At 38.5% G+C, this 15,914-nt stretch overlaps 1 protein-coding gene across 2 annotated transcripts in view; it reads right to left on the bottom strand.

Annotated features, from left to right (window-relative positions):
- Positions 1–15,914, bottom strand: part of large1 (LARGE xylosyl- and glucuronyltransferase 1) — a 112,872-nt gene that overhangs the window by 74,081 nt on the left and 22,877 nt on the right. For both annotated transcript variants that reach the window (XM_040150637.1, XM_040150628.1), the window contains one exon: positions 11,453–11,639. In XM_040150637.1, the coding sequence (XP_040006571.1) occupies positions 11,453–11,558 (106 nt within the window). In that variant the 5' untranslated portion in view covers positions 11,559–11,639. The remainder of the gene's footprint in view (positions 1–11,452; positions 11,640–15,914) is intronic.

Here is a 15,914-nt window from a genome sequence, read left to right on the forward strand (position 1 = left end):
TTCATCTGCTCCGTGTGCAGTGCCTTATGTCAGTAAAGCAAAAAATAATCCAAATCTTTCAACAGAATAATACTGACAGTAACCAGCATTTAAAGCTTTACTTAAAGCTAAATGCTAACCATTTTGATTTGAATCCCTTCGTATTTCTTTTAAATGGCAGTTCACATACACAATTTTACTGTCCGGACTTCCTGCGGAGGATTACTGAATACCTCACCTGAAGTAAAGAATCAAAATTTTCGATTATTTTAAATTCTCAATTTAATTTAAGTTGAATTTTTTTTATTATTTACCTCAACTGCAGAGAGAACTATTACTTTTTTCTACAACAGGTTTGTACAGTATTATATAAAGGCCTTGTTTTAGTCACTATTTCATACTTGTTCCGTTGTCTGACAACAGAAACAGAAAAACATGAAATGAGAGCAGCTTTATTGGGATATCAGCTGTATTAAATTACTGTGTATGTGAGCACAGAGAGTAGGAGCGAAGCAAACAGATAAAGGGCTGAAACCAGCCGACACTAGGCAGAATGAAAATACAATGCAATGACATCATGAATATGCTAATTGGCGTATTACATTATCTAGCAATATTGAGCGACTTTAGCGACTGTAGCTTTAGTTACTTCCGTTGAAAGTAGTTGTTTACAGCCGTTCCACAACAGTTGTCAACTACATCCTCAATGTCGCACATTGACCATACGCTGTCCAGCCATATACTAGGTTTTGACCTGGTCTTCATGGAAAAATAAAACTGAAAGGAGAAAACATCGGAGTTAATCAGTGAATGAAAACTGTACTTGTGTTAAAAATAACGATGAGTATGACATGACTCCGTTGTTGCTGATGGCATATTTCTATATGGCCTTTCATTTTGTTTGCACTGGCGCGGTATTTATTGGAAAATTGGCTATTGTTGAATTAGATAGTAATCACATAAAGGAAAATTATTCTGTACTTAACTGTGCTTTTTTTCAGCAGTTACACAGCTTTTCACACAAACAAACAACATTTAATCACTCCTTTGAAGTGGAGGGTTTAACATTCTATAAATTTGTTTTATTAATGCACTCCCAAATCCCAGTAATAATAAATGTATTAACTCTAACAATAACACTAAAGTTAAGTACCAGAATGTCAGAATTGTATTTAAGCACCAAAATAAATTTACTTAAATACCGTCCACCTCTGACTGATGCATTAAGAAATGATGAGACCCACAAACAGGATGAGTGATTGGGCTTCTTATGATAATTAAAAACCTCATATGTTCTTAAAACTAACCAGCTGACATCTTATCCAACTATCAGAGACACCTGTAGCGCTTGCCGAATGATTCATGCCTGTTTGGATGCCCTGCTCCCAGCGCATTCATGCGCATCAGTTTTAATTGTCATCAGCTTTAAAGCTCTATCCTCTCCCTCCTGCTCTTCGGCAGATATCTTCTGAGCGGTGGCAACGAATCCATCATATGATGGCATCTGTTCACCTGGCAGACAGCTGGAAACGGCTCCCCACAAGTACACCAGCCAGCCGCCATTTTGTCTAATCACTTGGACAAGGAGAATGAAGTGATAAGCACCAAGAAATACTATTCCCTATTAAGCCTAACACTGCCCTAACCCTTACCCTAGATTTGAGCTAAAGTAGATTACCACTTAAAAAAGTAAAACATCCTTTGAGATTAAAAGAATACAGAAAATGAATAGGAGTGATTTGGTATTTTAAAAATGAATTCTCTTCATTTTTTTCTATCCAGTGAAGATTTGCCATCTATTAATTTAATTTTAGGAGTGTCTAGCTTCACAAACACAAACTCAAATGAAATGTCACAGGTTAAGGGGATGTAGGCACAGGGGAGGGTGGGGGAGGTTACGGGTGTCAGCATAGCCTGCCGAGCCTCCTCCTGGCTGCATCACACTGCCTCTCTGATCTTTTTCCGAGACTTCTGCCCTTTGTGTGTCTTTTTAGTCTCAATGCAATGAATTGTAAAAGTGGGGATGATGGCGCACACTTTCAGACGGTGTCTCTTTAACAAGGCATCCATTGTGTTGCACTCGCTTGTAGACAAAACAGAAGCACTGTAGTTGTGTGGCTCATCCCAACTTTGGATTTATTTTCATAGTTTTGGACATCTTTTCTCTTAAGAATAATAATAACAACATAGTACTGATTCTGGGAGCACAGTCCAGAGGGGAAGAATCATATGCTGTGATACGATCAGACAGGTCAGGGAAGAAAAAGTTTAGCCTTATTATCTAACCCACTTTATTTGGTAGGCAAAAACGGTGAGCACACTCTAAATGTTAATAATCCCTCACTGCAAAGGAAAACTGTGTGCACAGCTAGTTTAAGTATGGTAAGTCAAAATTGGACTTAGCCCAGTTTGTGACCTCAGTACTCCTCACTACACTCTGTGATTCAGTCACATAGCATACTGTACAAAATCAAACCTTTATTCTTTACCTGTTGTCTGGCAGTGGGCCCTCTCTTTCAAGGTGTTTTTGATCCCACAGATGTCTACAGTCTGCCCAGAATTATAAGGTGGTTGCTCAGGGTGAAACCAACATTAAGTCCCAACATTTTCAAAGGCTGTCTCGCTCAGCTCTGCACTTCTTTGCTGTGTTATGGCAAGTCAAGGCATTGGCCGACACAGTCTGTGGAAATACTCAGTTTAAATGTGGGATTTTGTCCTTCTGGGCATGCAGGAGACATTTGCGAGATCCGGGAATATACTGGACCTTTGAATGAACAATCTGCTGCTGCTGCTGAAAAATAGGTAAGAAAGCGATGTAGACATGTTCCCAGATATTGGTAAATAGAGTCTCATTATTGCCAAAACTATGAAAATAACACCATCTGTAGTAAAACAAACAAACAAACAAACAAAAACACACACAAAAAACCTCAATTACCCTTCAACAAAGGCCTGTTGCCAAAGCATGTGTTTATCGACAGGTGCACACAGGTGCACAAAGACTCAATTACCTTGCTATAGTAAGCTACCATCCCCATTTGAGGTTTGATGAGCCTTACAGCAGTCTTACGGATGCCCAGCGGGTGTGTGTGCCAACAGAATGTGAATGTATGTGCCTCAGAACAGATGGATTGTGTCAGCTGCCTAATCTTGGCGTTGACAGTGATGGTTTGATCCTGGGTGGTATCATGGAAAGGCTCACCACAGCATGGTAATAAAAACTGATAAACTGTCTGGGTTAGTGACCTTGAACGTTGTTTGATCATTAGAGGGATGGTATTCATTAGGCCAGCTGCTAAAAGGTTTGAATACCAGCCCAACATTATTCATTTATGCTATATTACATCACGACAAAATATACCATGTATACAATCAATCAGTGTTTACTTTAATGTTGTACCATTGCATGTGTGTGAATACTATGGCTGTATTCTCTTTGTTTAGATTAGGACATTGCTGAACATATCCTGTGTAGTAGTAACCTCTAATGACTGATGGAGCATCAGTTACTGTTCACGTTGACACTAATATTTACTGGAGTAGCACTGACTTGTCTTTTTTCCAAATAGCATGTCCCGCAATGTTTGCAAAAGTGTTTCACTGGCCGATTTGTAGTCTGTGTTTCAAGGCAAATGTATGTTAAGCAGGTGTGCTGTGTGTGTGTGTACATACATACATACGTGTATATGTATATACATACATACACACATACATACATATATGTATATGTATATGCATACATACATACATACATACATGTATATGTATATGCATACATACACACATACATACATACATGTATATGTATATGCATACATACATGTATATGTATATACATACATACATACATACATACATACATACATACATACATACATACAGCTAAAGTTCTGTACAGCCTAGCTAAAAAATCTTCTCCATTTCAATTTCTCGCAACAGTTACTATCTTTTGTTCTTCAGAAATCAGACAACACAGGTTAATGGAGGTATGTTGACGTGTTTCACTATCTACTCCATCACATTGGATTAAAAAAAAAGAGGTTAGGGTAGGAACTTTCAGCTTCAGTTAGTTTGAATCATGCAGCAGGACAATTATCCTAAATCAACCAATACATTTTGGTGGCAAAACATCAAGATGTTCTTGACTGAACAAGTCAAACATCTTACCTCAATCCAACTAATCATGTGATTCATTTGTTGAAGACCAGACTGAAGGCAAAAAGACCAAAACATGCCAGAAGATGGCTGCAGTACAGGCCTGTCATGACCATCATCATGACCATCCGTCTGATAGTGTCCACAATATGTAGACTTCATTCACTGACTATGAAGGATTTGCAGTTAAATATTAATTATTGTGACACAATTTTAGTTTATCTTAACTTGATAATTCATTTTATCATCCCTATAATTGGGGAACTATGTGATAAAAGGGCTGCAACTGTTCCATTTCCTTCAGAGTGTGGACTGCCATTTCCCTTTACTATGCTTACAGCTATGGATCTTTGTTCAGACTGCAACTAAAACATATGTTACAGTATATATATTTACAGTCAAGTTATGTATCTACAATAAAACATATTTCATTTAAAGTTACACCTACTGATTATATGCTTTGGCCTACAGACTAAATAGACGATTGACTGCAGCATTAAGTGAACTCTTAAGAGTGTTGGGTTTTCATAACTGCTACAAGGAAGAGATTTCAAATTGTTAAAGTCATCTTCACTTTGCTCCATTTCTTCTACATTTATGTTCCATATAAATAAATAATGTTCTGTGCTGTCACCTTGTGCTAGGTAACTGTATGTTGGTTAATGTAAATCAATCATTTTTGAAGCTTGGGGTCAGGGCAAATAATGCCTCTTGAATTACAGTTTTAGCGTTGAGTTTTGCTTGAATTTAATTGAAAGATTATTACATTACCTTTTTTTCTCTCTGCTAATCTCACATTCTAGTACCCTCATTGATGACTGAGGACCCAACTTTAAATATATGGGTTCATACTAACTTTGAACCCCATCCAGGTTTCAGGAGCATCCTTCTTGATGCTATACATTTACCTACTTAAGCACTGACAACAGGTACAAAATGAGAGCCATTTATCGAGACTTCCAAAACAACTAGTATCCTTTCCCTTACCCCACTCCTGCTATTGTAAAATAAAATCCTACAGCCACTGTCTCTATAGGAAGGTGAAGTCTCATGGTGAAGCTAAGAGCTGGACATCTTCTCTGAGCTGAATCAAGTTACAGAGACCTGAAACTGTCATGTTCTGTATGACTCAAATTAGAGTGTTGTGGAGTGCACTACACCTTCAAAGATGGTGATTAAATTATGGGAGAACTGGGACAAGGACGAGGTCTGATGGAATTAGAGAGTGACTGAAATAGAAACAAGAAAACTTAAAGTCAGGCGTAAGCTACACTGTTTTTACTGTCTTACAGTATGTGCTAAATCATCCATAGCATATATTCTTCATTTGGCACTATGAATGAATGACACATCAACCAACCAATTTATTTTCTTTCTTATATAATCTATCTTAGCTGCCTCTTACGCTGTAGTTCTTACCATGATGAAGAAATTAATTCCAGGCTTATGCTGAAGTCTTTGCCAACAGCTGTGACCAACAGCAGACATCCTACCAGCATCTCAGAGCAAGAGTTTGACATTGACACTAACAGCTGCCCGATCACCTACACACACACACACATGCAAAGAAAACACAAATCCTGCAACCGTTCACTAACGAACAGCCAGACCACAAAATATATGGGGGAAAACCGTACGCTGTATACCAAATTAGCTGTATGTGGTAGGTATGTGTATTTGATACCTCTGGGCATCAAAGCTTCTTTTTGGATGTGAATTTCCCCATGCCATATAAGAGAGGACTGCTGAGTAAATGAGCCAAGCAAGTGGCTCCAGGAACAATACAAACCTCTCAGACATCAATTGTTTGATTATTTCAGGATGTAGTTCTCTGCTGTTTAGACAGCTGTGTGAGGTCAGTGTAAAGGCCCAAGCTATGTTGAGGACACAGGAACATTAATTTCCACTTCTGGGCTAACAGAGAGAATCTTAAATTGATTCACTGGAGTGAGAATCTCTTTTCTTATAAATATGAAAGAAAAGCAGGACCAACAAGGCTCAACTTCACCATGAAGGGAGCTAAAATGAATTTGACAGGAGGGCCATAGTGATGAAGTATTGAACAGGCAATGTGATTAATGGGGAAGAGACAATATTTGCATACTGGGCTTTGGGAAAGATGAAAGAGTTGGCTAATTTCCTTGAGAAATTTAAATAAACCCTGCATTTTTCAGACCACGTTACTGCCAATCTGAATGGAATATGGGATTTACTAATCTGGTTTTCTGGGGCCGAGTGTGTTTTTTTGTTTTCTAAGATGCACAAGAGTAATTCAAGCTAATACTGGCATATTCGGTCTGATCTTCTCTATTGGTTATGGATGATTTTATACCTGTTTATTATATTAATTTATTACTGATTTGTTTGATTCTATGATTGATGCATTGTTGCTTGTTTTTTAACACTCTCTTGACACGTGGATTTCGGTACTGATACCTTACATTTCTCATACCTTACTTTGAATTTTTCTACGAAAGCCTTTTTGTTATTTAACCACACCAAAGTTCTAAAAATATAAAATGTTCTTTAATACAAGATTTTTGACCAAATAAAAGACAGAAGTGTTAACTGAATTTGAAACTGTCTGATCAGAGAATAACTAAGCAACATTACAAATCTGACCATGCATTTGATGCCAGCTTTTGGTACTACAGATAGGGTCGGGTTCCGACAGTTTGTTAAATTTTGAATCCAATTCCCATTTCCCAAAATACCCAATTTAGTCTAAGTCCAGTGCTAAATAATCTCTTATTGAACCTTTTATCATTCCTCTTTGTTTTTATTAGCTAATAGCGAAGTGAAAATTATGCAGACAACATAGGCAGACTACACAAATGAAACTTTTGGCTTTTGTATAGTTAATCTGCTCTCTGCGAGGTGGTGCCAGTACACAATCCAAAATCTTCTGTGTGGGAAAAAAACACATATCTCTGTAACATCACTTTATGGCCATGTGACCGTGTGTTTCTAAAGTTCAACAAGACCAGCAGAGATTAGAAGAGGATTCCGATTTGATATGTGGATTCAATAAAATCAATAAAATGTTACAGAACCCTAACCCTATAGGCATATTTCAGATGGCACCAAAGAATTTTTTAGGTTCAATACCCTGCCCTAACCCAAACTATGAAAAACGGACTCAGATCACAGTACACAAAAGTATGTGGACAGGGTGGCCACACACCTTTAGCCTTATTGTGTATTTTTCTATCAATAAATCCTTATTCTGTCTGCTCTATGTGCAGCTCATCTATACAAAGTGCTAAAGACCCTAGAGACTTGCCATCTCTCTCACTCTGTCAGACAGATAACAAAAAGGAGAGAGAGGGGAAAGTGGGGAGAAAAGAAAAAAAACAACATTCAAGATGGAGACAAAGCAACAAAAACAGGTCAGAGATGAAGAGAGAGAGCGAGAGAGAGAGCGAGAGAGGGAGGGGTGGTGGGTGGTGGGGGGTTGAGTGTTAAAGGGAGAGTCTGAGCCAGCAGAAGCACATTGTTCCTGTCTCACACATTCAGGCCTCACCTACAGCTGACGCTCCCCGAAGCCAGGTCCTTTCACAACTTATCACATTTCTAGCAACTACCCTCCACCGCCAGGAACTTACTGCCAAATCTAATAATTACTTTGCAGACCTTGGTGACAATTGCATTATGGGAGAGAATTCACATGTACAGTCTCCAGGACTGCGACCTCAAGTCAAAATTGTCAATTTAATCATAATTAATGATGGCACTACTGCAGCATTTCAATCCTGCAAGTAAAAGTCATTAAAATGGCCCCAAGAACTCCAGGACTATATTGTCTGGAGGAAGTAATCAACTTTGGACAGGCTTCAGTAATTCATTAATAACAACCTCCACAAGAAAGAGGGGAGAGAAGGGTGACTTTGTCTACAGGACATTTGTTTCTTCAGACTTTCTGGGATAACTTTGGATGCTTATATTAGGCCATGGGGTACAGAGAAAAACTACAACAATTCTCTTCTTTTTCACTGTACAATGCGTAATCCCAAAAGGCTTTTAGAGTTCAATCAAGATGCAATTTCTTATTTGGTTTAAATTAGTGGTGGAGGACAACTATTGCAGATCCTTATTCAAATCAGCCTAATATTAGTAGTTTGTTAAAGACAGGGACTTATTAGAGTGTAAGTCAAATTCTTTTCTGTCAATTATGGTCCTTTTTTAAATAGGTGTGACCTAGCTGAATGTACAGTATTTGCAGTTTGACTGTGGGAGTCTGGCCTTCATATATTACTTTTTGCTTGTTCTAAAGTATGATTCAAAACTTGATATGTGAAATGGGTTTAACAAGATGAAATACAGAACAGTAAAAATGTGGCCTTAAGTAATATGGTAAATATGTAACAAGACATATGTAGTTCCATCAATGTTCGTCTAAATTTTAATTTTAGCATCCAAAGGTACTGTAGGGGACTAGGGACAACATCATGGACATACTGTAAGTCTCAATTTATGTCTCCCTGCATTTTCATTAGGGATATGTGAAGAAAACAGTTAGTTATTGAGTTGTGTATTCGGAACGTGCACAGTTCACACACACTGACAAAAGAGGCCAGCGAACTAACAAACACTTCAGCACTTTGCCAAATTTCAACCAACTCTGGTCCGGCAAAGAAAATAAATTGGCCCATAGCTTGTTTCATTTGAAAAGCTCTGCGCCTTTTACCGGTACAAGGGTTTCAAAAGAGATGCTCTTCTCCATTGCTGGAGAATAACATTAATAAAGTGCAGGCAACTGCCATTTTTTCCTTTTTCCCTCCTTTAATCCAGAACACAAACACAAACACAAACACATACGCACACAAACACACACACACCACCTTCATCCCGCAGGAAGACGACTGTCAAGTCAACGCTAGTCTGTTTATTTACAGCGCACATTTTTTTTTTTAAATGAAAGGTTCACCAAAATGCTTTACAGAAAGAGGAAATTATGAGATTGTTTGATTACAATCAAATATAAACTTCTATATTAATACATGATCATTAAAAAACAACTCCACTGGGCAGAGAATAAACCAAAGGAAACAAATGAAAAACATAGTTTGGTGATAAATGTCTTCATGATGTCTTTAGAGGGGTTTTAAAGATATCAAAGGAGGGGGGAGATCTAATTGTCAGTAGAAAACTATTCCACAATTTAGGGCCAACAACTGAAAAATCCTTGATCACCTTTGGTTTTTAACTGGGTGAGTGGAATGGAGAGCTGTGATTGGTCAGTAGATCTGAGGGGTCTGGGAGTGGACTAGGGGATGATGAGTTCAGAGATGTAGCCACGTGCCAGTCCATACCGTGCTTTGAAAACAAAAACCAAGCTTAAATTATTCTGAGAGCACAGTACAGGGGAGATGTGGTCTCTGTCCTTGGTACTAGTGAGAAGTCTCACTGCTCTATTTTGAACCAGCTGCCAGTGAGACAGGGCTGACTGAGTGATTCCTACACATAGAGAGTTGCAGGTGAGAGAAAATAAAAATACTGAGATTTCAGTGACAGTGGCTCAGGAGTATTGATTGTGGTTGAGGAGTAGTCTGTAGGGCCGAAGATCAGAACCTCCGTTTTATTCTGGTTGTGCTGTCAAAAGCTTTTTGCCATCTAGGATCTTACATCCTCAGTGCAATTCAGAAGGGAGTTAACACTGCTTGGATAACTTAGTTTTAGCATGAGGTTCAGGTATGTGTACTCTGTGCTATGGTGCGTACTAAAACCTGACTGAAATTTGTCCAGTATGCTGTATGCGTCAAAGTAGGAGCTCAGTTGAGAGAAAACAACTTTTTCAAGAATCCTGGATGAAAATTAGTGCTTTGAGATTAGTGGATAATTTTAGGGCCCACAGATCCAGATTACGTTTTTTGGGACAGCATGTTTAACGCAAAATGGGACATAGCGTTTGACAAGGGACCTATTAGTTATTGCTAAAACATTGGGCCCAGTATCATCCCTTAGGTAGTTGTGAGGGAATAATCTCGAAGGGACCTGTACTAGGGTTCATATGTGAAATAATGTGCGTCAAAGAGGAGAGAGAACTCAGTTCAAAGTTCATGAGAAACGAGGAGCATGAGTTTAACTCTGACAGGTCAAAAGAAGGGGCTGCAATCTCATCAAACAGTTTCAATTTTGTTAACAAAGTATCTCAGGAAATGGTGGCAGGTATCAGATGTTGCTTCAGGACATTTTGTCCCTGCAGGGATGAGTATTGTATTCACTGTATTAAAGAAAACTTTAAGTCTGTGGGCGTGTTTAAAGATGATATCGGAAAAATATTTGGCTGTCTCTCCTTTGACACACTGTCGGAATAAAGCAGATGGTGGTAGGACGATTGGAGTTGATCTTGTTGCCTAACTGCTCGAGTTATGGAGTTTAACTAGGGCTGAACTTGTAACATGCACTTTCAAGTTAATGCAGTTAAATAAGTAGCTTTAAAAATCAACTTAAATAAAAAAGTCGCATAATCTCATGTACCTATTTCTGCTTCTCACTCAGACTCTCATGAAGACCAGTTAGCCTAACTGTCTCTTATTTTTCATTTGCAGCTTAGTGGGCAAAAGAAAGAGCCAGTGGTTTGGCATACAGTGGACTAGAGGAAGAGCCAAATTACAGTACCTCCCTTACTTTTTATTGAATCGAGAATCGTTTTGAATCACACACCTGACCTAAAAGAACAACCAAAAATACTACACAATAAACATATCATGTAGTGTTTAATAACAAAAAAACGTATTTAGTATTTTATCTCTGTATTTTGTGTTCATCAAAAGCAGTAACACACTGTATGTTTAACATGTGCATCAGTGATGCTGCAATTTTAACAAACTGTAGTAGACCTGTGAGTGAGCAACTACTGTATGCATGGCACATGCTGTATACAGAAAGACCGAAAACCTTGGCACTTGCTCACGAGCTGCGAACGCAGCTGTTGCTGGTTGACATGAACAGCGACATGAGGCAGGAGTGGTTCAGTGACCATACAGTGTCTTCTGGATTCGGTTAATACTGAATAATGAGTGGAGAGACGTAGCTTTCTATTAACTGTTAGAGGCATCTGATGAGCTGTCATTACAAATATCATATTTTTCATATACTGGGGGGGCTTGACCCCCGTCATTATAAAATACGTCAAGATGTGTTTATGTGTTTTCCTTGTGTGCTGGAGATCTGTGCATGGTGCACGGAAGATACAGAACAGACTTTGGCGAGTGCTGTCAAGCCACACACCCAGCTGTTTTGTTCACTGTCATGGATCACATGTGTGCCACGGATCATTTCGTCAGCTGTAATTATTAAATGCCCATGTACTTACCTTGAAAGCTCCCGACTGATAGGTAAAGCCAGGTGAGTGCTGGGATGAAGAGCAGGGCGAGGGAGGCCGCCAGGAACTTCCTGCGCCCGCGACACATTACCAGCATCCTCTGGACCAAAGCAAATGGAAAGAGAGGTAAATTGACCTCTATGTGGGTAGGAGCTGTTGTCCAGGCTGTTTCATGGCACTGGAAGAGAGGAGACACAAGGCAAAACTAGGTTAAGAAAGGAATAGACATTTCACATCCTGTATAGACACAATTACAGCTTAGCACAAGGCTTCTGCTATTGCCGAAGCAAAATATATATAAATTTCCTGAGCCACTAGACACATTTTGAATAACTTACTCAAGATTCTGTAGGACTGTTAATTATCATTCATTCTATGCGATTATGAAGACTAGGTCAGGACCGCTCTTTATCGGTTTGCTTCTCTCCAGCTCTGTGCTCACGTACACAGTAATTTAATCCATCTGATTTCCCAATAAAGGTGTTCTCATTTACATGTTTTCTGGTTCTGTTGTCAGACAACGGAAAAAGTATGAAATATTGACTGAAACATGGCCCATTAAGACTACATGTTAACCAGCAGTCACTTCCAAGATATTCCAAGCTGCTGCTGGGCACAGCTTTTATAACCATGACGTCGTCTGATAAAATCACCAAACACATAAGTTAAAGACAACGGCTGTGCTGTGATTTCAGCTATATTAATTTGTAAAATGATCACTCAGAGAGAAAGTTAGAAACACATTCACGTTTGTACAGCTGCTGTGCAGTAATTTGAATGCGGTGCCTGCGGAGAGAAAGCCCAACCTCGGACTCGCAGGGCAAAACTGGCGACTCTCTTCTGCAGAAATTTGCTGAGGTTTGTCCAAAAAGTCGCTAAATTTGTCGCTAGTTGCTTTTTTGAGGAAAAGTTGCTAAAGGGCTCTGAAAATTTGGTAAATCTAGCGACAAAAATGGCAACACTGCCTGTAAATGCCCCCCTGATGACGTATTAGAAACTGTTTCCAATTCATTTTGAAAGACCAACGGCCAATGGAAAAACTCCAACACTTGGCCACCCAGCATTCGGCTGACCAATGCTGTAACTTTATCACGCCCACGACCCATGCATGATGGAAGAGGGCAAGAGCATTCCTGACTAAGGATAAAACAGGTGTTTTAACATGGGTTTGTTTGTGTGCTTGGACAAGGTACGACACCGCCCTGCTCTGCATCAAGTGCTCATTCAGATAGTGTTCGCTGAAGGGAAAGATGGCAAAATGAGACCACGAAAAGCAAAACAATGTTACATATATTATATATATATATATATATATATTAGATATTCACCAGATTTGGTACGAGTCTGCAAGAATACATATTGGATCTGCAGACCAAATTTGGTGACAATGTATTGGTAAGATAATACCACAATTGTTTTATTGCACTGCCTTATGTCAGATTTGCATCAAATTTGGTATAGCATCTAGCAATCTATCTATAACAATCTGCAGCAGATAGAGGATATGCTTAGCTTATGCTTATGCTTTCATTTGGAGACTGTATTATGACCTGGAGCTAAAATATTTCATCAAAAATTCAAAAATGTGTGACGGTACCAATTGGGTATACCAGTACTGGCGGAAAAACTGAGCAGGCATGCCAAATTTGGTGATACTTAAACCATGAAAATATTAGACTATTATACTTTGGTGAATACTATGAAACATTAGAAAAACAGTGTTACTCTCACCTATTGTTGGATTAGTTCGCAAAACTGGGTTTCACATATTGTGGCCTACACCAGTAGATGCAGCACTACCCTATATCAGGAATGCATCAACATAATGCATTTGAGTTTGCAAGGGGCTAGCAACATATAAACCAAAACATGTTGGTCTTTATTATAGCACCCCTTCACAAAAGTTCATTTTTTTGTGATTGGTTTTTTCCTCTAGTGCTGTTGCAAATTCCACATTGGACCCCTGATAACACAAACTAAATTTGGGGTTAGACATTGCCACTCAGAAGAGAGTCTCCATGGAGCCATCTTATCAAGCTCATTAAATAAATTATGTAAAATTTAAATTAGACGCTCATAAACAACCGCAATCACGGAGCAGTTCAACCTTTTTTAACCTGCCAACCACGTCTGAAGAGGTATTAATGTTATTAAATGTTGCATATATCACGCAGTCACATATCAATCTGACTTGATAACCTAAACTGATTTGTCAATTTCTAATGTTATGCAGGGCAGAGGGTACAGAAGTCTCATTATATGATATCAGTCGAAATCCTGTTTCTGTTTTCAACAACATTTGTCCAATTACCCAGCTGACCTCAGTCGATTTTTAATCTTTACCAAAACAGCCCAGGGATGAAACATAATGCCTCTGGTTGGCACTGTGGAGGCTGGCATATACACAAGACAGGATGCCAATTATCACAGTGTCACCCAGTGAAATGCAGTAGAGCGAGCAGATTTCAAAAATGGAAAACTATTTCCAGCATTTTTCCAGTGCTTACTGAATGTCCAAGATTTTTTACTGTGGCGTGGGCATTGTGAAAAGTGCTGAGTAAGATGGTGTTAAATGAGGCTAGAGGAGATTAAGGAAGTCTCTCAAGTATGACAGCGACTGCTTATGCTATGAATCATTTCAGTGGCTCCTTAGCCTTTGACCCCTGTGTGATATTAGCTCTTCATTGGCTGCTGTAATTTAAATTGCAAATGAGAAACATTTATTATCACATCCAAGTGAGGTGTCAGACCACAGAGTAAGCTACCAGTCATGCATGGCTGGTACTGCGAGAAGTTCAGAAGTGGAAACTCGTTTTTTGGAACTACCTACAACCAGACAGTTTTTTTGTAACGGGTCACAAGCCAAAAGGTTGGGAACCAATAGAATCTTTAAAATGTTTTTTTATTTTAGAATCATATTCAATATGATTTCCCATAAAAATCTTTATCTGAGAAGTAACTGGTTATATAGCTGTCAAATAAATGTAGTTAAGTAAAAAGTAGATATTTCCCTCTGAAATGAATTAATTTTTCAAAGGCAAATTCTAGATTTAGAATATTTTTTGAGGGAAAGTTTCATGAGATTGAGAAACAAGTTATAGTATGTCAGATTAGTGTTATAAATCCAGAGGGCTAATATGAATTAGACTGATATTCAGATTTACTTGTTATGTGTTTATCCTTATCTGGGGCTGTTTGAACATCAGTGTGTTCTCTGGAAAATTTTTGAGGTAGTTTTATCATTTTCATAAACATGATTTAAGGATTTTATTTGAAAGGTATTATTGTGCACTTTAGTTCAATTTTGCTGTTCATATAGACTAATCCACTGGCTGGTGCCACAATTACTGCAGTGACAGAGACAAACTGAACACAGTGAAAGCAGAGATGTTTGGGGTTTGTCACAGTGCTTTGCGGAAAAAAAACATTTTCTCTAAACTTAATATAATTTATTGCACTGTTAACAGATGTAATGCACCATTCAATAAAAACCTGACGCACATGAAATGCAGTGGAGAATTTGGGCCAAGAGACATACGTAAAGAGTCCCAGCTAGCAGAATGGCCATCTTTTAAAACTTTTCACTGGAAAGTTGGGGTTTTTTAAGATTATAACCTGGCATTGTAATGACCATGTTTTTAAACAAGCAAAAAGTGAGATACTGTCATACATCAAAGTGTATTGCATGGATTTAGAAGAGAGAAGCCACCGCAGTAGTGGTGGCTTGTTTACTTTGCCTTCAACCAGAGACAGTCTACGTAATTCTTCGTCAAGCCATTGCCTCAGCCAATGAAACCGTCACAATTCACGGTCCTCAAAGAGAAACAGTCCACACTTTAACAACTGAATGTGGCATGAACACGAGGCTTACATCACTTCTTCATTTTACTCCTTGGTCAAACTTTACGTATAATATAAAAGCCGCAGCCATTTGTAAAACTCACAAACATTTATAATATGAGAGGGGGCATTAGATCCAATCTTTTCTAATCTTGTCCAGTACAAAAGTTAATGTGATATCCATAACCTGGCTTCAAATTTATAGTGATTGCTGAAGATGCCAATAGTGAGCCTTCCCTCATGGCTCATCAGTAAGTTGAAAAGGGAATTTGATATCCACAACTCAATATTAAATTGCTGTGTGTTGACACTAAAAGTGATGAGCAATGATTACATTGCAGTGTTTTATTGGTTGAAAAAGGCCATGGGGAAACATGCTGAGAGTCTGATTGAATTGTTTGCTGTGAAGAAAGGCACTGCAGTGGAGCTGGGAAATGCACAGAGATTGTAGATTTACAGAGGTTAGAAAAATAAATGACTCTGACAGAATTATTATGAAAAATAGTCTTCAGATGAAATGAAAACATCTCAGAGAACTGCAATGGACAAAAGGTACCTAACATGAACAATTCAATTCAATCCAACTGCAGGTCCACTCAAATTCAAAAATGTA

Source organism: Xiphias gladius, chromosome 2 (assembly GCF_016859285.1).
Source record: "Xiphias gladius isolate SHS-SW01 ecotype Sanya breed wild chromosome 2, ASM1685928v1, whole genome shotgun sequence".
Classification (NCBI taxonomy): domain Eukaryota; kingdom Metazoa; phylum Chordata; class Actinopteri; order Istiophoriformes; family Xiphiidae; genus Xiphias; species Xiphias gladius.